General features: G+C 34.7%; 1 protein-coding gene across 2 annotated transcripts in view; it reads right to left on the reverse strand.

Moving 5' to 3' along the window:
• Nucleotides 1–25,274, reverse strand: part of OLA1 (Obg like ATPase 1) — a 163,691-nt gene that overhangs the window by 67,153 nt on the left and 71,264 nt on the right. For both annotated transcript variants that reach the window (XM_077751196.1, XM_077751197.1), the window contains exon 5: nucleotides 3,921–4,096. In XM_077751196.1, the coding sequence (XP_077607322.1) occupies nucleotides 3,921–4,096 (176 nt within the window). The remainder of the gene's footprint in view (nucleotides 1–3,920; nucleotides 4,097–25,274) is intronic.

Raw genomic sequence — 25,274 nt, forward strand, 5'->3', positions numbered from 1 at the left:
ACACTCAACTGACTGAGACACCCAGATGACCCAACACAGTCTTAAAAAAAAAAAATGGTGCTCGAGTAACAGGTTTTCCATATGGGGAAAAAAAATCGAATTGATGCCTGCTTTACACTATTTACAAAAAATAAATTCCAGGTAGGCTAAAGACCTAACTGTGAATGGTAAAATAATAAGGCTTTTAGAAGATAAAAGATCATCTTGATTACCTTAGAGTAGGAAAGATTTCTTAAAGAAGACACAAAAAGCACTATACTTAAAATTGAGACCTGTTCCTCAACAGATACCATTAAAAAGAGCAAAAAAGTAAAGTCACAGAGTGAGAGAAGATATTTGCAATCCATTTAAAACAAATGATTAGTATCCAGAATATTTAAGTAATGAGAACAAGACACTGATCCAATAGAAAACAGACAAATAAGAGCTAGCACTTTACAAAAGAAGAAATCTAAGAGTCAACAAATATTTAAAAAAATGAAAGGTCTCCAATCTTAAATAGAGAACTGCAAATTAGATCCATAACCAAATGCTATCAAACTACAATTTGCAAAAGTGAAACAAAATCTGACAATAGCCAAGTGTTGGCAAGAAGATAAACTCTCATACACTAGGAAACAGTGTTATCTAGTAAAGCTGAAGATACATATACACTCCTACTTCTAGATTCACACCTTGCACTACCTTTCTGTGCACCTGGAAGTAAAAGAGCTGCGTTGTTCATAATTATCAAAAACTTGGGCAGGGGGGAATTCAAATGCCTAATGACAGTAAAATAGATTTTTAAAGTATGATATATTTTCAGTAAAATATTTTACTGTGAGGAAAACAAATGAATTAAAGATGAATGTTACATGAATGAGTGCACAAAATAATGTGGAGTGGAAAATGCTCATATAAATACTTATAACACTATATAAAGTTTTAAATCAGGAAAAACTAATTCATATTGTTTTAGGTGGCACATACACTAGTATAAAAGAGCAAGGATATTATTATTATAAATTTCAGAATTGTGGTTAGCTGTGGGAAGATGAAGAGTGTTAACACTGGTATGTGATGGAGATATTTTTGGGTGCTAATAATGTTCTATTTCTTGACATGAAAGTAGGTTTAACTAGCCTTTATTTTACAACTATTTTTTAAATACACGAGGTTAATGCATCTTTTTGGAATATAGTTTACAATAAAAAAAAACATTAAAAAAAAAAAGACAGGGGTGCATGGCTGGCTCAGTCAGGAGAGCATGCAACTCTTGATAGGAGTTCAAGCTCCATGTTGGGTCTAGAGCTTACTTAAAAAAAAAAAAAAAGGGGGCAAATTGGCCCTGTAGACAGAGTGATCTTGTTGAAAAACTTGTTCTACAATTTACTAAGCATGAAATCTTGAGCAATTCATAAAACCTCTTGAAATTTAGGCTTCCTCAGTTTCAACATGGGGATAACTTGCATGTTGCAAGTTTTAAATAAGATAACATACATAAAAAGTGTCCAAAAGTGCCTGGCTCAATAAAAAGAAAAATAAGATTTCTCTGCACTAAATGACTCAATGCTGTAAAAGATCTCAATTCTCCCCAAATTAAGTTATAGATCCAACCCAAATCCTATTTTTGCTAACTAAAAAAAATTTCTAAAAGCCATGATTTTCCCATATTTACCAGTATTGGGTTTGTAACAGGAATCTACAGTATATATTCTCAGTGAGGGTGATATTACTCCAAAAGGGGCACAAATTAATTCTTATGGGTGAAAAAAAAACCTTATTTAAATGGCCTGTGGCCCTCCCAAGCTCAACACTACCCAACAAATCCTAATTCATTAGTATTTAATTTCTCTCATTAGTAAGAAGTTAAATTAACTAATTTAAATTAAACTTTAATTAATTTTTTTTCCTTAGGGACAGTGATAATGAAAAACAAAGGATTAAGAAACACTGATCTGTAATTCATTCTGAAGCAGCTAAATCTAATATGAGGAAAGAAACCGATGGAATGATCATAGTTTTGGGAAACAAGAAAATTAGCTTATAATGCATTCCATCTATCCAGAAGAGGTGAATAGGGAAAGGGAAAATAAATGGGGAGGTGTTCAGATTTTTCTGTAAACACAAAGTCCAAGTGATGCTTTCAAATCTTATACAGAAATGTTAGGAATATCCTTAGAACTAAGAATAAAATACTGTTACAAGTAATTAAAAATAACACACAACAATCTAGTGTTCTTTTGAGAGGAAAAGCCAGGAAATGGTAGCTGAAGGGTTTAAGAAGAATCTGATGTCCCTTTCTCCATCTAAGTAAAAAGCAACATTGACAAATTTATTTTTAAGATAGTTAATGCTTCTGAAAGACATATGGATGTCAGTAAGTTTCACTAAACTAAAAAATGACTGCTTAAGGATTTATTTTTATCAGTAATTATGCTGTTTGGGGCAAATGAATTGCTTTCAATTTTGACCAACATCTTTCTCAAGTTTTCCCCTTTTTAAAAAAGAGTATTTGGGGCACCTGGGTGGCTCCGTCAGTTAAGTGTCTGACTTCAGTTCAGATCATGATCTCACGGTTCGTGGGTTCGAGCCCCGCATCGGGCTCCGTGCTGACAGCCAGCTCAGAGCCTGGAGGCTGTTTCAGATTCTGAATCTCCCTCTCTCTCTGGCCCTCCCCTGCTCACACTCTCTCTCTCTCTCTCTGTGTCAGAAATAAATAAAACATTAAAAAAAAAAAAGTATTTTTCATACCTGTACTTTCAATTCCCTTCTCTGTCCTAAATCTTATATAATTCCCTCAGACAAATCTCCCTCCTGTCTCTATTCTATCTGAATAGGAAATGACTGAAGTAGTCATGATGTTAAGAGAAGTAAAACAACTTGGGTTTGTTCCAGACTACCAAGGGAACCAGTGGTCCAACACAGGTCTCCCTGTTCCAAGACCAAGCACTACTGACCACAGTTTACTAATAGTATGCTCAAGCTTTGAGGCTGATTCTGTAACTGATTTCCTCCTTAAGAGTGTAGAACTCTCTGATCAACTGAGTTTTCCAAACTTACTACAAGTAAACTAAAAAAGGGAAAGGGTAATCAGTTTCCAGACATGAGACAATTAAAAAGAAACACATGTATTAAAAATACATGAAAAATTAAAAAGAAAATCCTTCCCATGACAAAGCAAGTACAGTTTAGGAAAGATATTAATGAGAAAATATATAAAAATTTTAAGATTTTATTTAGTTTAAAGTAATTTTTATACCCAATGTGGGGCTTCAACCTACAACCCCAAGATCAAGGGTCATACTCTCCACTGACCAAGCCAGTCAGGTGCCCCAAGAAAGTATATGACTAAGGCCATCACTTTTTTAATGTAAAAGACAATTTGATCATACATAAACTAAAAGCCTCAAACCTGATTTTGAAGCATTAATTACAACATTACTAATAATTTCTCACTACAATGTCATAAAAAATACATTTGAATACTAAAGACAATGACATGTGCTTTCATTCCATAAAGGACTAAAATTATCTGACACTACATTCATTCAGTCAAACCCCTATGGAAGACTGATTCCTTGTATAAATAACTTCTTCAAATTCAGAAACTCATTCATTCATTTCTCTAAATCCATAAGTTTTTCATCAGAAAACCATACTTGACTAACACTAAAACTTGAGGATATACATTGTGACCATGTAAATACTCAATATTCCTGCCAAATATGCCTTGCTAAGAACATCTTAAAAAGCCTGTCATCATGACCCTTTGTTGCCAAAAGAAAATGAAGTTTCTCCATGATGTTTTAATGGAAATTATGCTTGGATTCTAAAGTTTCATAACAATATTAGGTATTTTATTTTATTAGATGCATTATTGTAAAAAATAATTTAAAAAATGAACTCAAGTAGCAAAGAAGCTGTAAATTTTTACTTACATATTCAGGTTTTAATTTTTTATCTCCTCCTCTCACCGCCACTTTTTCTAGTTTATCTATAATGGGCCCAATCATTTCCTCATCTTTAAGCTGAAGCTCTTCGTGTATTATTTCTATATCTCGAATAGGATCTACACTTCCTTCAACATGCGTGATATCATCATCTTCAAACGCACCTAAAATGAATTAAAGAGAAGCAATCCAATAAACAATATAAGAAGGCCATTATTAGAATGAGTAAAGATTCCTAGAAGGTCAACAATTTATTCAAATTATTCTGAATTCTTTCAAGTAGGACACAGTATTTTTTGTACTATTTAGTAATATTTAGGGTATTAGCAACAAAAACAGTAATTCAAGAGCCTCAACATTTCAAAAACTGATTGAAATAAAAAATAAATAAATAAAATAAAATTTCTCTCTTTTCAGAAAGAAAATTATGCTCCAGAACTACTGCTATTTTCAGGTTTGGTACATTAAAAGATACTGAATTCCAGGCATGAGAGCCTGAAGTTCTAAACTGCACTATTAGGGTTTCCAAGGGAAACCGGATTTGGGGTGGGGGGTGGGGGTTAAATCATCTGGCAGACCTCTTCCCTGCTTCAATCTACTTTATCACTGTGGTTCTGACGGTGATTAGATAATGAACCACTCAGACACACAATTTACACAGCAGCTAATTTCATCGGCCTGATTTGAGGGTATGGTTTTTAGGGGGCTATCAAAGAAGCAGATGAAGGTGCATTTGTCATATATGAGTGACAACCATTCACACTATCTGAACAAAATGGTGCTGGCCCTTATTAGAAACACATGCTATTATCACATATTTAAAGTGCAGTTGAAGCCATAATTTCAAATTGCCAACTGGAAACATAAGGGTAAAACAACCAGATATTACTGAAGCATGTGTACTGACTTTATGCCCTTTTGAAGACATAATGTGGCAACATAATTCAACTGGATTTACTCAAATTACCAGATAAAGAACAGTATCACAAAAATGAACAAATACTGAGAAATATTATAAACAGAAAGCAGCGATATACCCACAAAACAAAAAAAAAAACCCCACATTTATCAACAAATTAATTTAATTTAAATTACCAACTAGATTATATACCCAAATTGAGATGTTTTCAAACATAAAGCTTTGATTATTTTAGATAAAGCTATCACAGGAATCATAAGAGACAGTTCGATTGAGTTCAATGGAAGAAAAACAGTGACCATAGCTCATTATTCCATACTAAAGACCAAGATATTCTCATTACAGGTTACAAAGAATTTTTAAATGTAATTTTCTAGAATTAAAATAATTAAATTGTTTGTATCTTAATGTGGAGCTACTCAGTAATATAAATAAAAAAACATAAGTATATTGTTGCAGTTAGAATCTAAGTATTTAAAATAATACTTAAGGATTCTTGGCATAAAACTGATAATATATTAAACAGTGCCATATAAACTACATGAACAAAATTAGCAAGAAAGGAGGATGCATATTATATCTTACTAGTAAACACATTAGACAGACAGTGATTTAGGTAAATGTTTTGAATATTTGAAAAGTATGAAAAACGTCTCCCTGGAAGCACAGTATTATTTACCAGGATGGAGGCATCTTACACAAATGGCACAATAAAATAGGAAAATAAAAACAAAACCATCTTGGCAAAGCAGCAAAGGCAGCATGGTCAGTTCAGTTATGAAGAGAACTACATCTGACAACACTCCAAGTGAAAAATACCCTATACAGTCATCTTTATGTAGAGCCAATGAGTAACTATAGTGATGTCCTCAACAATAACAAATGCATCAGCAGGTTTCAAATGGCAATTTCTTAATTATATCCCTCAATTTTAACTGAGCAGATAACAGAGAGAAACTTAGGCATTGCAATTCTTCTAAAAGCAAAGAAAATAAAGCTCTCTGATCATCTGAATTACTCCAAATAGAAAACCTGAATAAAGGGAAACAGCACTTGTCTATCTTATAACCTTCAAATTATCCTCTAGATTGCACTTTGCCTGGAGTCTGCCAAGGATTAGGCTAGAAAAGGAGTTATGACTGTATCATCACTAATCCATTCCCCTACTATCGGGGAAAAAACTCAAATTATAGGCCCTATACACTGTGTACTGCACTGCTGTTCCTATGCCTGAAGGTTATTATTATTATTATTATCATTTGTATGTGAGTGGTAATATACTTCAAAAACTTAAATTTATTTTTGATAATAAATATTTCCAAAATTAAGATAAAAATTAAGAGAAGGAAACATTAAAGTTATCCTTTAAACTGAATAGCCTTGTGATGAGATGAAGCCTAAAGCAACTATAAAATATAAGCTTACAGAAAATTTGGTGGCCATATGGGCAACTTCCCATTTCTTAGAACTAAAAACTCAGAGATCACCTCCCAAAGATATGCTTCAAGGTGACTAGACTTCACTGTACACTTAACCTTACAGCATTCCTTCACATTTCTACCTCTCAGAGAATGGGTATGATTAAATCAGATAATATATGTAAAGTGCTTAGCAGAGAGCCCCACACATAAACTCTTTCACCAACTGGGGCATATACTATTTTTTAAATGATGTAGGAATTAGTAATTTAGAAGAAACTGCATAGTAACATACTCAAACATTAGTTTTGAGTAATACCGTTTCATGACACTCAGTTCACCTTGGAACAGGTTAAAATAAGTTTTGTGAGATTTTTCCCCCACTAATTCTTACTAGTTCACAAGAACACTTTTACTCTGATCCACAGGCAAAGTTATTTATTTCAACTTCACTTTAAAACACTGATTATTATGATTATTACAATAATTATGATTTCCCTTTGGGGGAAACACTGTGCTGATAAAGATGATGACTTTAATCATCTTGAAGACTATACTATATCATACTGAATTGTTAAATGAGAAAGTTATCTTCATTTCAATTCTTTTCAGTCCTTCTGACTATATCAAAGAGAAAATATCAGTTTGATGCTGTTGGTCTTTAATATCTAACATTTATAAATGTACCTCTTTATCAACAGAGCAGGCTTCAGTCTCAGGACTTCTAAAGGCTAAAAACTTAATAAGTATGTAGTTTTCATTGTATTTATTTTTATTATCTTCAATTTCTGCAAATGATACTAATTTTCTACTTACATTAGTGACAGTTTCCTGTTTAGTCAAAAAATGTGAGATAACATTTTTTTGTCAAATCAAGAAATTTCTTTGGTGATGGGATTTTTGTCTGATTTTTTAAAACTTTTTTGGGGAGGAGGGGTGCTTGGTGGCACAGTTGGTTAAGCCTCTGACTCTTGATCTAGGCTCAGGTCATGATCTTGTGGCTCATGAGTTTGAGCCCTGCACGGGGCTCTGCTCTGATGGTGTGAAGCCTGCTTGGGATTCTCTTTCTCTGGCTCTCCCTCCACTCAGAATAAATAAATAAACTTAAAATAAACGTTTTTGGTACTATTCTGTATAAGCTTAGCTGATGAGATACAGCACGTGTGCGCAGGGAGCGGAGCAGTCACACCGCGGTGTGATATTCTTACTAGGATGGTAAGGGTGGCCTCTCTAAGAAGATACTGGCGTTGAGACCAGAATGGCCAGAAGGAGGCAGTAATATGAAGATCTGAGCAAAAAGGATTTAAGTATAAAATCCTTAAAATGGGAACAAGCTTGAAGTGCTTCAGAAATAGAAATAAAAGGTCAGTGTGGGTGAACCACAGGAGAGGATGGTAACAGAGAGTAAGTTGGAGAAGTAAAGCAGTTCACATACATTTATAAGCAATGCAAGTATGGATTTTATTCTAGCTGTAATGAGAAGCCATGAATTGAAGTTTTAAGTAAGTAAAGAGGAGATAGGGTAATAAGGTATGATTCATGGTAAGAGGCCACTTTGGCTACTTTAAAAAGAACAGACTCTAAGGAAGAGGACAAGATGAATGGCAGAAAGACTCAGTTAGGAGGAGGTGGTAAGTGGTACAGATGAGAGACAACCAGATGAGTGGTAACTTGAAAGAAAATGGAGAAGAAATGTTTGGACTAGTAATATATTTCAGAGATGGACTAGATGTAGGATGGAAAGTCATGACTAAGATATAAAATTGGGAGTTATCAGGTATGTTTAAAGTTATGGATCTGGATGATGTCATGTGAATAGAGCACTCCAACATTCAGATGTTTGATGGGAAGGAAGATTTGGCAAAAGAGACCAAGAAGGGGTGACAAAGTGAGAGAAAAATTAAGAGTATGCTCTTATGGGAATGAGGGGAAGAAAATGTTTCAAAAAGGAAAGAGTATTCAACCATAGCAAATGTTGCTTAGAGCTAAAGAAAGGTAAGTACAGAAAGCTGACCACTGACTTTTGGCAAAAAGTGATTCTTTAAGAAATACTTTAGTAGCTATATTTTCCTTACTATTTCTTCTATATATCAATGATGGGAATACTATGACTCAAGGACCTGTCCCCTTATTTATTATAACTCTAGAGCACAAAAGAACTAAATACCAGCATTTCTAAATTCATTCAGGTTTTGAAAATACTCCTCTCTAATATACCCTAAATGGACTAATTATATAAGGCAAACATCAGATTTCTCACAATCTTTGAAAGAGATCCTATCAGTTAAGAAGGTGGCCCACTTACAAATCATGGCCACGTTCAAAGTTTCACATTCCAAGCAAGCTGGCATAAACAAACACTGACCAGCTGCAAATTAGTAAACCAAATGACACACAATCATTGACACCCTATGATACATGTCACAAAGAACAAAATCTGTAAAATCAAGTCACACATAAAGTTTCATTCAGAATTTTCCAAGGCAGCAGCTCTATGCCAAAAGACAGTGGAGCGATGTCTTTTAAGTTCTAAGGAAAGAAACTGTGACTCAAGAATTTTAAATACAGCCAGCCTGTTTTTCAGGGATAGAGTTTGACAGAATGGAGATTGATGGCATATAGACTACATTAATATATTCTAACATATAAGTAAGAGTGAACAACTCAGGAATAATGTTAACAAAACAGAACATATGTATTATAAATTATGAAAAGAATAATAACAAAACTTCAAAGATAAGGAAAAGAGAGGTAAAAATATAAATGTGCTAATTTCCTCATCTTTCACAATAAGGGATCAACAGATGGACATATAAAGATGAAACATGTCATTAAAAAATAATTTCTCCAAACTTTTAGTGATCTCATGATCCTATGTCTTAACTCTATCTAGCAGAATCATTTAAGAAAACGTAACTTTTGTGGAAAAACTATCTGAAGTTCAGTCATTTCTTCTTTATTACTTCAGTTCTTTTTCTTTCTTTCAAACTCAATAAAACAAAATGTAGTATTCTATTTAAAATAGCACATACACTAGTGATCATATTTTATTAAATTGTTTCTCTCTCTTAATAAAACTGACCAAATGCTAACAAAATAATGCCTGGGCAGTGAGCTACTGAGTGATTTTTAAATCTTCATCAGTTTGATCTTGCTTTAAAGTTTTTATAATGAACATGCACTGTTTGTACAAGTCATTTTTTAAGCACAATAAAGAGGTTTACCCTGCAGAAAAATTTGCACAAATTTTACTTGAAATTTTGTCTTTGCGGTGACTAGTCACAAGGAGAAACCACTATTAACATAAAAAATATTTTACACTATACATTTTTAAACATATAAAATAGGTGAATGAAAGTAATAAACTACAGTAAAGCCTCCGTATCAAATGATCTACTATAGGAGAAAATTACCCAGAAGCTAGGCTTATGGATCCCATCATAAAGACTTTTTACCCATTAATCCTGCATCATTTCCTTTCATAACAAAGCACCTTTCTCATATCTTCCTGACTTCTCTCACATTTCCAATTCTTTTTTCTTCTCTTTTGCTACCCAGCAGTAAGACTTCATTTTGCTCACTTCATTAGGGAAAATGCATGTGATATTTGGAAAACCAAGTCCCCTTTTTATTTTACCAAATCTTTCCTTCTTTCCAGCAGTGAAACAGAAAACATTACTTTGTATTTATGGCCAATCTCTCTATCATCTCTGCTATGATTCTTTTTCTCTCCCAAGGAAATTTGCTTCACAGACTGTTCCTTGTATTTCCTGAGACTTCAATCTAGTATGCCTCTCTCTCTCTCTCTCCAATATTTGTAGCATCTCTATTCACTAATATTCTCCCATTAACATTTAAGCAGGCTTAAGATTTTACAGTAAATCAATCATGTCAGCCACCCTTGGACATTAATCCCCATTCTAGTATTGCTTTCTTTCGTCCACTTCAAAGACAAAATTTTTTTGAAAGAGCTCTCTGTACCTGCTCTACTTCTTTACTTCCTACTTAAAACTTAACCCACCGCAGTTTGGTATGCTTCCACCATGCTATCAGAAACTGATCTCAAAAAGGACACCAATGATTTGTCTTCACAATGTTAAGTCAAATCACCATTCTTCAGGAATCTTGAGTTGCCTCTCAGTAGCATCTAACTCCAGAGCACTGACATAGTCTCTTTCAAGGATTCCTTATAACCACATTCTCCTGATTTTCTTCTGTTTTCTGTTTTATTTCTTCTTAGCCTAATCCTTTGCTTGTTCGAACTACCACCTAACAGCTGTCTTCTCTTATCCCTCTATTATACAGAATTTCTAAGCCAGAACTTCCTTCAGTGGCTCCAGTATAGTCTGAGGTTACAGCAGTAAGATGAACCAAAAATTCTTTTTACTTATTATAGAAATCATTTCTATGGGGCGCCTGGGTGGCTTAGTCGGTTGAACGTCCGACTTTTGCTTAGGTCATGATCTCGCGGTTCGTGGGTTCGAGCCCCGCGTCGGGCTCTGTGCTGACTGCCAGCTCGGAGGCTGGAGCCTGTTTCAGTCTGTGACTCCCTCTCTCTCTGACCCTCCCCTGCTCACGTTGTCTCTCTCTCTCTCCTAGAAATAAATAAAAATATTAAGAAAAAAAAAGAAATCGTTTCTATTATAAAATCTATTCACTAAGTGAATAAATGCACAATGTCCATGTTTATACTAAAGTTGTGACTTTTAATATTTGTGTGCCTCTTTTACTAAGAACAGGTCAAAAGACAAATATTTTGGGGCACCTGGGTGGCTTAGTCGGTTAAGCGTCCGACTTTCGCTCAGGTCATGATCTCGCGGTTCATGGGTTCGAGCCCCGCGTCGGGCTCTGTGCTGACTGCCAGCTCAGAGCCTGGAGCCTGTTTCAGTCTGTGACTCCCTCTCTCTCTTACCCTCCCCTGCTCATGCTGTCTCTCTCTCTCCTAGAAATAAATAAAACATTAAAAAAAAAAAAAAAGACAAATATTTTACTTGCTGAGACATATTTGACTACCCATATGGCACTGGATATTCTGAATATTTATTTTCTGATGTGATGTGGCAGAAGTGAGTTAACCATTTTCAATTATTATAAATGGATTAAAGTTTGATCAATTTACTCAGTTATTCATTCATTCAAAGTCTACATCTTATTCCATAAGATAAGATTTGAATAAGAAAGATAAATTGATAGTGTTTAGGATGCTAAATCTAACTAGGAAGGATTTTAGAAATAAATATATACTTCAGAAATTCAAGACTTCAGTAAACTGTTTTTGCTATATTTCTACTTAAGTCTAGGCTATATTCAGTTTTCAGAAGCATTCTAGCTACATGTAGAAATAGATTTTTAAAATACATGATGTATCTAAGAATACAGGCTTCACAGCAGTACTTTATATAAACCACCTGTCACAGAAACCTTATATTCCAAATTGCATGTCTAGCATTTTCTTGGGAATAAAAGGGTATGTGGTCAAGATGGACCTATTTGACTTATATTTTTTCTATCTTCTACCATTATACAAAACAGAGATAAGGAATTCCTTGGTACATAAACCAGTGTATAAACTGTCACCCCCTCAACACATGTATATGACCACAATATGCTTTGCTAAACAGAAGTTCCCCATTGAAAGAAAGCTTGCTTATATGTCTAACAATATGCTAAGTCTTTTGAGAATTAAAAACAAAAAAATAATAGGACCTTAGTCTCAATGACTGGGTAATGTGGTTGGAAAAACAAAATCTTATCTAATAAAAAGAATACTACTAACAAGGACTTTAAATATAGGTTTAATTAAGAATTAATCATCAAGGGGGCACCTGGGTGGCTCAATCGGTTAAGCATCCGACTTCAGCTCAGGTCATGATCTCATGGTTCATGGGTTCGAGCCCCACGTCAGGCTCTGTGCTGACAGCTAGCTCAGAGCCTGGAGCTCGTTTCAGATTCTGTATCTCCCTCTCTCTCTGACCCTCCCCTGCGCTCTCTCTCTCTCTCTCAGAAATAAAACATTTTTTAAAAAAAGAAGAATTAATCATCAAGGCCTTTAAATACAGGAAAATAATAATATACGCAAAGATGAGGAAGAAAGGCATGACAAGTAGTAGGGAAAAGCATCAGAGAAAAAACAAAGGCTGAAATAAGCAAGGCTTACCTGAGAGGTGAGTACAGTGAGAAATTATACTGAGGAGCAGTAGAAGATAAAAGTTTATTACATCAGATAAGTGTGAAGGATAAGGAAGTCCTACTAAAAATATAAGTCTGGATCTCAACTGATAGTCAACAGGGAGCCAACACTGGTTTTTGTATTAGTAACAAACAGAAAGCAACATTTAGAAAGACTAACCAGAAGTAGGGAACCAGCTAAAAGAGAATTGCTGTACTCCAAATATACTGCCAAAGTGCACTAGGATACTGATGATAGAGATGAGGCAGGCAGGATGACTAGTGAGACCTAACTAAAGAAAGAAATGTCAAGTGAATAAAAGCAATGAGAGAGAGAGAGAGAGAGAGAGAGAGAGAGAGAGAGAGAGAGAGAATATTATAAGGTTTCAAGCCAAAAGATCTTTATTTGCATATAAAGTGACATCAATACCTACCTCTAAGATTCAAAGCCCAAACCAAGTATGAAACCAAAATGTATTATATAACAAAAATAGACTCTTAAAAATAAAAAATAAAATAGACTCTAGAAAAGAATTATTACATGTATATACTGAATCTTAAATCACAGCACCAAATCCTGCATGCCACACAATTTCACATTCTCTCCAGTTTCTCCTATGTGGTAAAAATAAATGTTTTGAGGGGAGCCTGGGTGGCTCAGTTAAGCATCCAACTTCGGCTCAGTCAGGATCTCACGGTTCATGGGTTCCAACCCAACATCAGGCTCTGCAATGACTGCTCAGAGCTTGGAGCCTGGTTCAGATTCTGTGTGTATGTCTCTCTCTTCCTGTCCTTCCCCCACTCCTGCTGTCTCTCATAAATAAATAAACAAATAAATGTAAGTATGTATGTTCTGACCATCTATATTCTAACCAAGAGTCCCAACACAATCACTAAAAGGTTAGAGGCCATATTCCCAAGCCAGTAGAAGAAATATTATTAAATACAATGCTAGCAATCAAGAGAAGGATATCCTGCTCAAAAAAATCTTTACCTTTTCAAATTTCTAATCCATTTTTCAAACAAAGTCCTGTCTTGTGTCAGAACTATGATTCCCAACTTCCTTATAATTCTATAGAAGGGAGAGTATTAAACCTATACTGGCAACTCACTTAACATCTATAGTTTTATTCATAAACGCTGAAAAATGCCAGTTCCTATTTTCTTTCCATAAATGACATGACAAAACTTCTTTAAAAATTTTTAATGTTTACATATTCAACTATTTTTAAAGATATATGTGTGTGTATGTGTGTGTGTATTTTATTGTCAAGTTAGCTAACATACAGTGTAGTCTTGGCTTCAGAAGTAGATTCCTGTGATTCATCACTTACAATGCCCAGTGCTCATTCCAACAAGTGCCCTCCTCAGTGCCCATCACCCATTTTCCCCTCCTCCCCACCCCCATCAACCTTCAGTTTGTTTTCTGTATTTAAGAGTCTCTTACGGTTTGCCTCTCTCTCTGTTTGTATCTTATTTTTCATTCCCTCCCCCTACCCTCAACTGTTAAGTTTTTCAAATTCCATATATGAGTGAAATCATATGATATTTGTCTTTCTCCAACAGACTTATTTCACTTGGCATAAGAGAGAGAGTGCAAGTAGGGGAGAGTCAGGGGGGAGGCAGGTTCAGAAATGGGCCCAACCTGAGGCTGAAACTTGCGAACCACAAGATCATGATGACCTGAGTGAGTGGAAGTTGGACACTCAACCAACTGAAGTACCCCGACATGACAAATTCTTTACTTTATGGTGGGAAAAGGTGGTTAAAAGCAGGAGTTAAAGCTGTTCATTGAACAGATGCTCTGATTTAGTAGTGTCGTTTAAGCCCGGGTTTATAGGAACACTTAATTTTTTTTTTTTTTTAAGTAGGCTTCACACCCAGCACAGAGCCCAACGTGGGGCTTGAACTCATGATCCTGAGATCAAGACCTGAGCTGAGATCAAGAGTTGGATGCTCAACAGAATGAGCCACCCACGTACCCCTACAGATGCACTTTAAAACCCTAGCCCTGGGGTGCCTCGGTGGCTCGGTCAGTTAATCGTCCAACATTGGCTCACCTCAAGATCTATCTGGTGGTTCATGAGTTCAAGCCCCATGTTGGTCTTTGTGCTGACAGCTCAGAGCCTGGAGTTTGCTTTGGATTCTTTCTGTGTCTCCCTCTCTCTCTGCCCCACTGGCCCTCCCTTCACACACATGAACACTCTCTCAAAATAAACATAATCTATATAAAGCCCCTTCTCATCTTGACAACAAAAGCAGTTTGAGCAAAACCAGAATCTAATTCATAGCTGAACCTCAAGCTTGTAATACTTCTTTATCTCTGTATTAAATAAGATGTGTAGTTTTAGCTACTTTCCTTAAGGTACGAAGTGGGAAAAGGGCATCTTGATTTATTGTATTGACTTCAAAAATCAATTTACCTTCTTAAAGAATCTAGGAACACAGAAAAGAACCAAAACAACCATTCTGCTAACAAAATTCTGCTAAAAAGGCTATAGATTTAAGCCTCTTAAGCTTTCAGAGTTTGGAACAAATGAAAAGGGTTTTTTATCAATCAGATTTTAATTGCCTCAAATGGATATATTTACAGACCTCTGGAAAACATATAAAACATGTTTTGTAAACATATAAAAGTGAAAATAATTGTCAAGTAATGTGATGTAAACTGTTAATTACTTGATGCAACAGCATAAATGGAACAGCATAACCAGACTTGGTGGGTTGTACTTATGTACAATAAAAATCAATCAAAAGTGGCCTTTAAAGTCTTTAACCTTCATTTTCCAGGAGAAAACCTATTATTTGAGACATAGCAAAGGCCCCCAAATAATCTAATTTATGCTTCAGGCTAACTGTTTAATTCTGGAACAGAAAGTAGAACGATGGGTAGCTAAAAAAAATTTGCTTTTGCTTTGCTTCTCTTCCCTTTCCTCTCCTTTTTTCATTACAGGAAAAGGCCCAAAACTAAATCCCAGTCAAGAGGAAGAAAAACTACCATCCCTCTGATGTAATAAAAAATTAAGCAAGGTTTTCAAAAAGTTTAGTAAAATAACACGCACATGTGGCTGACTTTGAGAGATCAATCTAAAATTAAAGAAATAATGAATGACTTACACAGAACTTTTAACAAAGTAGTTAATTTATGTGAAAGCAGTCAAGCGATGCTAGAAGTAAAAAATCATCCCCCATCTTGAGACAAATATTTAGGAGAGAATAACAAAGTAGGTCAGTTAGATTCTGAGAAACCTTACAAATTTTTTATTAATTTCTCCCAATTTAAGAGTTCATATTAATTAAAACAATATGCTTTTAAGTAGTAACTCAAAAACAAAACATTAAGTAGGAAGAACAAGATGAACAAAGAGAAAAAAGGTACAAGTAAAAAGACATGAAAATTGGTAAATATGAAGCTTATGTTAGTGTAGGAGGAAGGAAAAAAAGGCTTTTGGTTATTATTGATACCACTTAACTGATCAGAACTAAAACATTACAGTATCATACAATACAGTTCTTTAAATGTATAGAGCACCAAAAAACTCTGCCTAACAGTTACTGCTATTGTTCTTAAGTTGTAGATAATAAGACATCCACCCCATTAAAGAATCCTTAAAGTCACTTAAAAGTTATGAATTAAAACCCAGAGTCAACACCTATACTTAATTCAACTGCTCAAGGGCTTTACATTTTTAGCTGATGAAATGGATCAATGCTTTTTTTTTCATATCAACTCTTTCCAAAGAAGGAGGCAGAAAAGTACCTTAGAACTAAAATTCATCTCTCAATAATATTTTCACTTCTTATTCTATATAATACTTAAAATGTATAAAGGCAATTTTAATCGATATTTTAAATTAATATTTATTTAGATTCTGCTCTACCTCCAATATTGAGCTAGTTGCTTTTGTTGTATTTAAACTTTCCAATAACCATCTCGCTAACTTCCTAACTTCTAGAACGGCATTTACCTTTCTGCCAGTAGAAAAAGTCCTCTATAAAATGGCTCTGCCCCACCCTCACTCTCTACAAATCTTCAGTTCAAGTCAAACTTGTACTGACTCCTGAAGTCCAGGAAGTTCTTCACATTCAACTGTCACTATATTTTTGCCCACTCCCTTCCCTGGGTCTCAAAGACATATATCCTTTCCATTACAAATCAAATCTATTCCTAAAATGCATAGTTTAATTTCCCCTCATCTTACAAGGCAATTATAGAGGAGTCTGGCTCTATATTTCTACCATTCCGGAGCCATAACAGGAATTGTAGGGACTTGTTTAGAATAAAGTATGGTAAAATCAGTGGCTTATTACCCTAAATAAGGCTCCTAGGAAGATCCATTTTTATACCTTTTACAGAGTTCAGTTGTAAGCAGAGGGGGGAATATGCAGAGAGAAATTAACAAAAACTAGAATCTTATCTTTACTACCAGTACTGTAAGCAATGAATAAAGGAGTGATGGCGACTCTGCCATGCACAATATAAGCTAAAGAGCAAGGCAGAGAATTTTTCTAAGGTTGGTGCTCACTGACACCTCACCTTTTAATCAAACCAATCCATTCTCAATAAATTTCATGTTACATTTTTAATGCTGTTACTCATCCTTCTGCTTGGAACAGTCTTCTTCCCCACTTCTGCCTTTCAAGAAAAGTTACATATCTTTCATGGCCTTAATTATATGTCAGAGAAATGATACTTCCACGATACCTTCTATAACCATACCTGCTCTCTGAACTGTTAACAATAATCTATTTTATTCATATGATCTGTAGCATGAATATCTAGTATTAGAATGCATGTGATTAGTATGCGATTAGCTGTGATTAGTATGTGATTTTATCTCTTAGTTACCTAAGCTGGAGGATTCTATCTTATATGCCTTTCTAGTTCTCTCCAGTGCCTTGATCAGAGCTGATACATAATTAGGCATTAGGTGAAGTGAGGAATAAAGGAATCAATGAATGAATGAATGTTTCAAGCACTCATTAGCACTCCGAATGAAAAACTGTTAGAAGCGAACTATAGATTGTAGATGAAGCTAGACATGAAGCACAACAGCAAAGGATCAGTTTCACAGCACACAATAAGATATTTAGCAAGTATTTCAAAGGAACCAGTGCTAAGCATGTCAATCACATAAATTAAGAGTAAGTAAACACAAAACACGGCAAACTGCAATAACAGATGTGAGAAGTTTTTGTGTTTCATCTCTTCACCTTTGAACTGCATGACTATTAGTGATGATTATTCATTTAGTTATTTTCTGAGGACTTCTTGAGTGTACTGCACTGGATTGTGTATTATGATACAATTTTTAAAATTTATAAATCAAATTAAGAGGAAAAAACTTACCTATAAACATAACTAAGATCAATAAATGCAAAAGAAAAGGAGAGGGCTTAATCAGCACAAATCAGGATTAAGGAGGGAAGGCATGAATACAGAGGAGGACTTTCAGGGACAGAAAGCAGCAAACAGAAGCAGAGTCAAGAGGACATTCCAGGCAGAATGGAAGTATAAGTATGGCAGAAGTGATTAAGGGCATAGATTCTGGGATCAGACTCTCTGGATTCAAACCTGGGTTTCAGACTATTTGATTCATCAGTTGTGGGATTATTTAATTTCTCTGTGCCTTCATTTTCTTATCTGTAAAATACATAAAATAATACCTACTTCCTAAGACTGCTCTGACAATTAGAAATGATAATATACATTAAGATCTTAGGATGGTGCCTGGCATATAGAAAACACTCAGGATACGTTACCTGTACTGATAAATGAAAAGCTAAAGACAAGATACATACCATATTTTTCAGTCTTGGTACTACTAACATTTGGATCCATGTAGCTCTTTGTTGTGGGGGGCTGACCTGTATATGATGGTATGTTTACCAGCACTCCTCACCTCTACGAACTAGATGTCAGTGACATACACATGTGCACACATGCACACAAGCATGCACTCTAACTGTGAAGATCAAAATGGTCTTCAGGCAGGGGAGTATGGCTGGCTCAGTTAGTGGAGCATACAACTCTTGGTCTTGGGGTTGTGGGTTCAAGCCTCATGTCGGATGTAGAGATTACTGAAAAATAAAATCTTAAAAAAGTAATGTCTTCAGACATTGCTAACCCACAGTTGAGAACGACTGGTGTACACTAAAAAACAAAGGTTGTCCTATATAGCAGCCAAAAGACAGTACCATAAGTGCAAATATGCAGATGTCAATTGACGGAAAGCTTCTAACACTGATTAAGGAGCTGAAATTTAATCTCTTACATTAGAACACACCAACAGAGATTTTCAGAGAGGCGTTCTTATGATCTTGTTCTTGCTTGCTTATTCACTCATACTCTCTTTAAACAATTCTATCAGTTTTGTACAAGATCTAATAGTTTGGGGGCACCTAAGTGGCTCAGTCAGTTAAGGGTACAACTCTTGATTTTGGTTTGGGTCATGATCTCATGGCTGGTAGGATCAAGCCCTGTATCAGGCTGCTTGGAATTCTCTCTTGTTCTCTCTCTCAAAACAAATAAATAAACTTAAAAAAAAAAAATCTGGGGCACCTGAATGGCTCAGATGGTTAAATGTCCAACTATTGGTTTTGGCTCAGGTCATGATCTCACGGTCTGTGAGTTCAAACCCCACATCTAAGCGCTATTAGTGTGGAGCCTTCTTGGTATTCATTCTCTCTTTCTCTCGTGCTCTCTCTCTCTTCCCCGCATCTCCCCCTCCCTCTCCCTCTCCTTGTCTAACCCTCCTTGCTCATGTTCTCTCTCTCAAACTAAATAAATAAACTTAAAAAAAAATCTAAGAGTTTGGAGAGACACCGATTCACAAGCAAAGCAGTTGACTGCTGGGTACTAGTTCTAGAAATAATGTGAAAGGGGTCAAATCCCCCCCCCACAAAAAAACCGAAATTAAGATCTTTACAAAGTTTTTTTGTGTGTTTACTGGGTAGGAAGAATATATCAAATTGAGAAGAAATGAAATGTAGCCAGTCATAAAATTAGAGATATGTAATATTTAGTTAAAGATACAATTTTAAGACATAGTTTTAAATATTTATTGAATGTTAATCACAAAGAGAATGGTGCCAGGAGCTGGAAGGCAAATTTCAGAGATGATAAAAAGCTGAGTAAGATTAGTTTCTGCCTTCAAAAATGTTTACAATCTAAGAGGGGAGACAGATCAGCACATAATTAATGCAAGTAAACCCAGGATGAAGGGAAGCAAGGAGAGGGTCAATATTCAGTATAAGCTGATGGAAAAAGACAGTCTCAAGGTTTCCAACTGGAACACTGGAGTTATGCAGATGCCATTTAAAATTTAGATTAAGATTCATGCACAGGTTTTGACGGAAGTACAAATTATTTTTTTAATCCCATATTTAAGTGTATTGATGCTGTGTTAAGAAATAATATTGTCTCCACAAGAGTTTGAAACTGGTGTTTAAATGCTACAAAAATGTAAACATGTGACAGGTATTAATCAGTCAAGTAAATGGCTGCCTATTAATTTTAAAAATAACTACTTTATAGCTTTATATATAATATCAGTGGACTATGACTTTTACCCAGATTTTCCACAAAATGAAGGTGTAGAAGGAAGAGAAAAAGGAGGACTCGTGTTAGAACAGGAAAGTGATGGTTTGACTGAATCCATATTAAACAACAGGGAACACATTTGTGGGCCCAAATGAAAAGTATTATGAAGGCAGAGGTCTTAAAACCCAATAACATACCTCACAAAATAATTATATCCTTAAATACAATAATCCACAGGTCTAAAACCAGACAGAAACATGGAAGAACAGATAAGGCCTACAGAGATCAAGGATAGACAAGCAATCACACCTTAGGGAGCAGACTGTATAAGGTGGGTCACTGCACCCTCAGTAGTCTTCCAACCCAATCTACTCTAATCGACTCAACAAAGTGAGTACCAACTACCTGAGAGCATCCTACAACTCTAGTGCTATCCTAAAATCCTAAAGATCCAGTCATCACAATCACTATTTAAGGTCTGAGCAAACAATCGCCACCAGGTGGTGCCAAACCAAAGACAGTACCAGAATGGACTTGGCTGGGCCAGCACCTTGTCACACCCCTCACCCTCCTGCAAGGAGCTGTGCAGGTTCACCCTAGTTATTTCAGTCATCTAGCAATAAAATAACCTCACATTTTATGCAAATGAAATTTTGGGACCCATGCAGCACATTATGTCAAGCATTAAGGGGTGATTACTGTAATACATTCTTCAGAGGGTGGGGCTTGGGGTGGGAGGGATGACAATCTGGGCTTTCTTAAGAAGCCCAATTACAGTGGTCCCACTTATCCATGGTCTCAGTTACCTGCAGTCAACCATGGTCTGAAAGCAGATGCTCTTCCTTTCGATGCATCAACAGGAGGTCAATAGTAGCCTAACACTACATCACAATGCCTACATCATTCACCTCACTTCACTCATCAAGCAGGCATTTTATCATCTCACATCATCACAACATGGGTGAATAAAGTACAGTAAGATATTCTGAGAGAGAAAGAGAGAGACACCACATTCATATAACTTTTATTATGATTACTGTTATATTGTTTCAATTTATTATTGTTAATATATTAGAATTAGAATTAATAACTACCTAATTTATAAATTAAACTGTATCATAAGTATGTATATGTATAGAAGAAACAATAGACTAATAGGGATTAGTACTATCCATGGTTTCAGGCATCCACAAGAGGTCTTAGAAAGTATCCTCTCCACAGACTTGGGGGGCGGGGGTTGCTATACACAGGAATAGATTGAATTTTTTTTTTCACTCCATGTTTTAATTCATAATATAAATGCAAATAAAGTCTTAAAAATAAACCAAAAATAAGTAAGAATGCAGTATACTAAAAGTTCTAACTAAGACTTTAAATAGTTAAATATGAACACAATGAATACTTCAAGGCTTTCCCACATGGCTCTACTAATGAACCATGATCTTCAACAAGAGTGAAATGATATAATAGCACCAATCCCCCTGAAAAAGTTAAATGATCCTTTAGTTCTTTTGTCTTTAGAGCATAAAACATGGGGACTACAGTAAAACAAAGGATGACAAATCGCCCTACCCTCTCCCCAATGTAAAAAATACATAAAAGTTTCTCTAAATTCCCTTAAAAATTACTTCAATCTTTCTAGTAAAAGACTTCATGGCAAACTTACTCCCCCCCGCATCTGTACCCTATCTCCACCAACACCAGACTTTAGCACTGCTTATATGTTCTACCTGTCAAGATCTGATGACTGTATGTTATGTATTCATCTGAACAGAACCACTACACTTAGTTACAGGCTATCATCAACCAATTCATTCTCTTGCTAAAATCAAGTCATCCAATTACTCCTTGACTAATCAAGGCTGTTTTGGCTTTTTCTTTTTTCAAAAGGTACTCAACAGCATAAACAGTTCACTTACAAGAAATGGAAAGGGGCTAATCAGCAGAATTATTGTTTTGCTGCTACAATTTGCAGTATTTAAATTTAGTTGCTGATTGGACTGAAAGTTTTATGATATAGCATATGAAACTAGTTTAATACAACTGCGAAGCTGTGTAGCTGTATTGTCTTGCCACAGCTATATTGGTCTACTTTGTAGGACAGATAATTGACCACTTTCTTAAAATAGAGATATTTTAAAAATAAGTTTCAGTATACTTTTCCCACATACATTGGTTTTATAAAGGCAACATGCTATTAATTCCTGAGCATTATTTTTAAAGTTAGCAACTATGGGCCTACATACACATGCTGTAAAAACCCACAATTGTTTGGGGTTTTAATTTACATTTATTTTGTCAACTAAGTAGCAATAAACTAAAGAGACAGTATTCAATTATCTTATTATTTAAGAAAATAAAGTACATGTGTTATATAAATACACATTATTCCTCATATAATAAATAAAACAGTGAACACTGCATTTCTAAAATGGGGAGTATTTTAATTTCAAGAATAATTTGGGGTGTACACAAACTGCAAAATGAAACTATTATTCATCAGTGTTATTACTCATATATAAAATTTCTTAGAAAATATTTAACAGAATGACTAGACTAAAATCTAAACACTAAACTAAAACCTTGAATTTTTTCATTAAAAAGAAAAAATTTATATGTCAAAATCTTGACAAAGCTTTGAAGAGAGATGAGTGAGATCCATTCTTTAAATTCAGATTTACCTTGTTAAATACAGAGATACATTAACAAAAAGGACAGGCTTTATTTGCAGGAGGAAGGCATGTTTTATAGTAAACTGAAGAGTTAGGGTTTTTTAAAAAAAACTTAACACATAACCAAATTTCTTACACATTAAATAATGCTGTGCACTAACCATCAAGAACTTACAAACAGAAAGGAAAACATATACACACATAGATAAAATGAAAACAATTTCTAAATCTTTTATATATGTCACATATATTACATAAGTAATACTCCATAGGCATATGTTTTGCATGCTAAGACCCATGTAAAAATGAAATTCTATACAGAATTGTGAAATTACACTTCCATTAAATGTCTGATAGGACCACTTAACATACACATAAACATTCCAGAAAAGTCTTATTTTCATAAGTGCACTAACAAGGTATACAAATGTTAGGATATTTCAAACCAATTATGTTTAATTTCTAAAAAAATGTTATCTTAGTAATTTTTTAAAGATTCAATCTGGCTTATCTATGCTGAAATTCAAGGAAGCAAATAAATTAAAAACTAAAATGCATTCACAGAAAACTAGTATTCTTTAAAGCCGAATATTTCTCAGAGTCGGCACACCTGCCAATATATTAAAAATAAGTAAAATCAACTACAAAAGTGATAAATCAAATGCCATGGTAGACCTGACTTCTCGAGACAGCATTTTCAGCCGTCTTTTGTGGCTTTGTTTGGCGCCACAGTCCTTTAAGTTTTGTCTTCATAAAGCCCTAACTAGTTGTAATCATTTGCAGCCTAATTGTGGACATTTATCTGCTTTTCTTATGCATAGAACATAGCTATTAAAGCTGAATGGTGATGGTGTGAAGTATAGGTTAAATTGGGTGAAATTAAAGCAAATTACTCCGGGATGTGGAAATCTGAAAATAGAAACCACCAATGATTTGCAACCCTCTTGATGATCAGCTTCACAGAACCCTAAACGACAAGAAAACTTACATATTTTAAAGTTAACTAGGTTTTTAAAAATAATATGTATAAATGTATTTTTAACTACATGCACTTCTTAGTAATGTTGGAAAGATTATTTGTTTAACTCAGCTGCAGTGTGAAAAAGATCTCAGGTTTCTATTTTAAATAGTGCAGTTCATTTCTTAAATGAGATTTCCTTTCCGTCATATAAATTTTTACCCATAAAAATTCATCCAACTATGTCAAACACAATCTATACACATTATCATATATTATTCTGCTAGCTAAGTTTTAACCCTGAATAAAAGTATTAATGCTGGAGATAATAGAACACTGAAGTCATACTAATAAAAGCGAATTAAAAATATAAACATAAATTTACCATATCTATAGGCATATTTTTATATATATGCCATACATAAATCTGTATGTGACCAGCATACAGGAAAACTATAGAGGCCTAGAAATAAACAAAACATTAAAATACAAAACTTTTATTTTCATTCATCTAAAATCTTACTGCTTCATCCACAGTTCAGATTAAGACAATAAAACATTTGCACCTTGCATGTTTTCTTAAGCAAGCAAGCAAAATAGTATTAAAAAAATCACTAGACCACAATTTAGACGAGCTTACACTAAAGCTGGAAAACATTTCTAGCAATGAAATGGACATCTTTTTATTGAATGCTATGCAGAAAGCACATTTAAGTGTCTGGAAGAGAGAAAGTTACATGAGATGGCCTAAACCTTCAAGGAGCTTACAGTCCAGTTGGAGACATAAGACAAGCATGTGTGACTAAGTCATGGCTGCATGAAATGGTATCTACTACATGAAGAAAGCTCCTGATCTCAAAGATAAGAAATAAAGAGTGATAGGGGTTAGGGAGGAGGATCACAGAGGATATGGACCTTAGAGAATAAAATTCACCCAGAGGTACAGCAAAGACACGGCAAAATGCATAAGGTACATTCAAACACAAAGAGCAAATGCATCTGAGGAAATCTAAGTACAGATAAGAAAGCAATGAAAAACACATTAATGCTTGACAATGAAGAGCCTTGAGTACTAAGCAGAAAATGGAATTCCCAGTAAGACATTAATGTTTTATAAGAGGCAGTAACATAATCAAATGCAATGACTCACAAACAGTGATATATCTTATTTCTCAGTGACTATACCATAATTAAAAGTGATATGCCAAAGACATGGCTCTCTAGAATATTAGCAATATCCCTATTCCCTCGATAGTCTCCTTTTCTTGCCTCATATCAGGCTATGAAGATGTTGCTTCCTACTTAGTAATTGTATCTTTATGAATTCATTATCTTTGTGTTTCAGAGTTAACACAGTACAAAAGTTAATATTCAGATATTGGTAAATTTTATTTATATTTTGCAACTCTAGCAATAATGGATACTTTTAAATAATATTGCAATGTGAGTAAAACTTAAGTTGGAAATTTTAACAAAATGCACACAATTATCTTCTGCTTTGTGAAAATTAAGCATTTTGTTCCCCTCCAAACAATGAGACTCAAATTCTTGGACACAGTTGCTATGGGTCATAAGAATGATTAGAAACCACTAGTCTTGAAAGAAGAAACTAGAAAAAGGAGAGACTAGAACAGTGATCTTCAAACATCTAGGGTATAGATGAT

This window comes from Crocuta crocuta, unplaced genomic scaffold, assembly GCF_008692635.1.
Source record: "Crocuta crocuta isolate KB4526 unplaced genomic scaffold, BGI_CrCroc_1.0 scaffold219, whole genome shotgun sequence".
Lineage (NCBI taxonomy): Eukaryota > Metazoa > Chordata > Mammalia > Carnivora > Hyaenidae > Crocuta > Crocuta crocuta.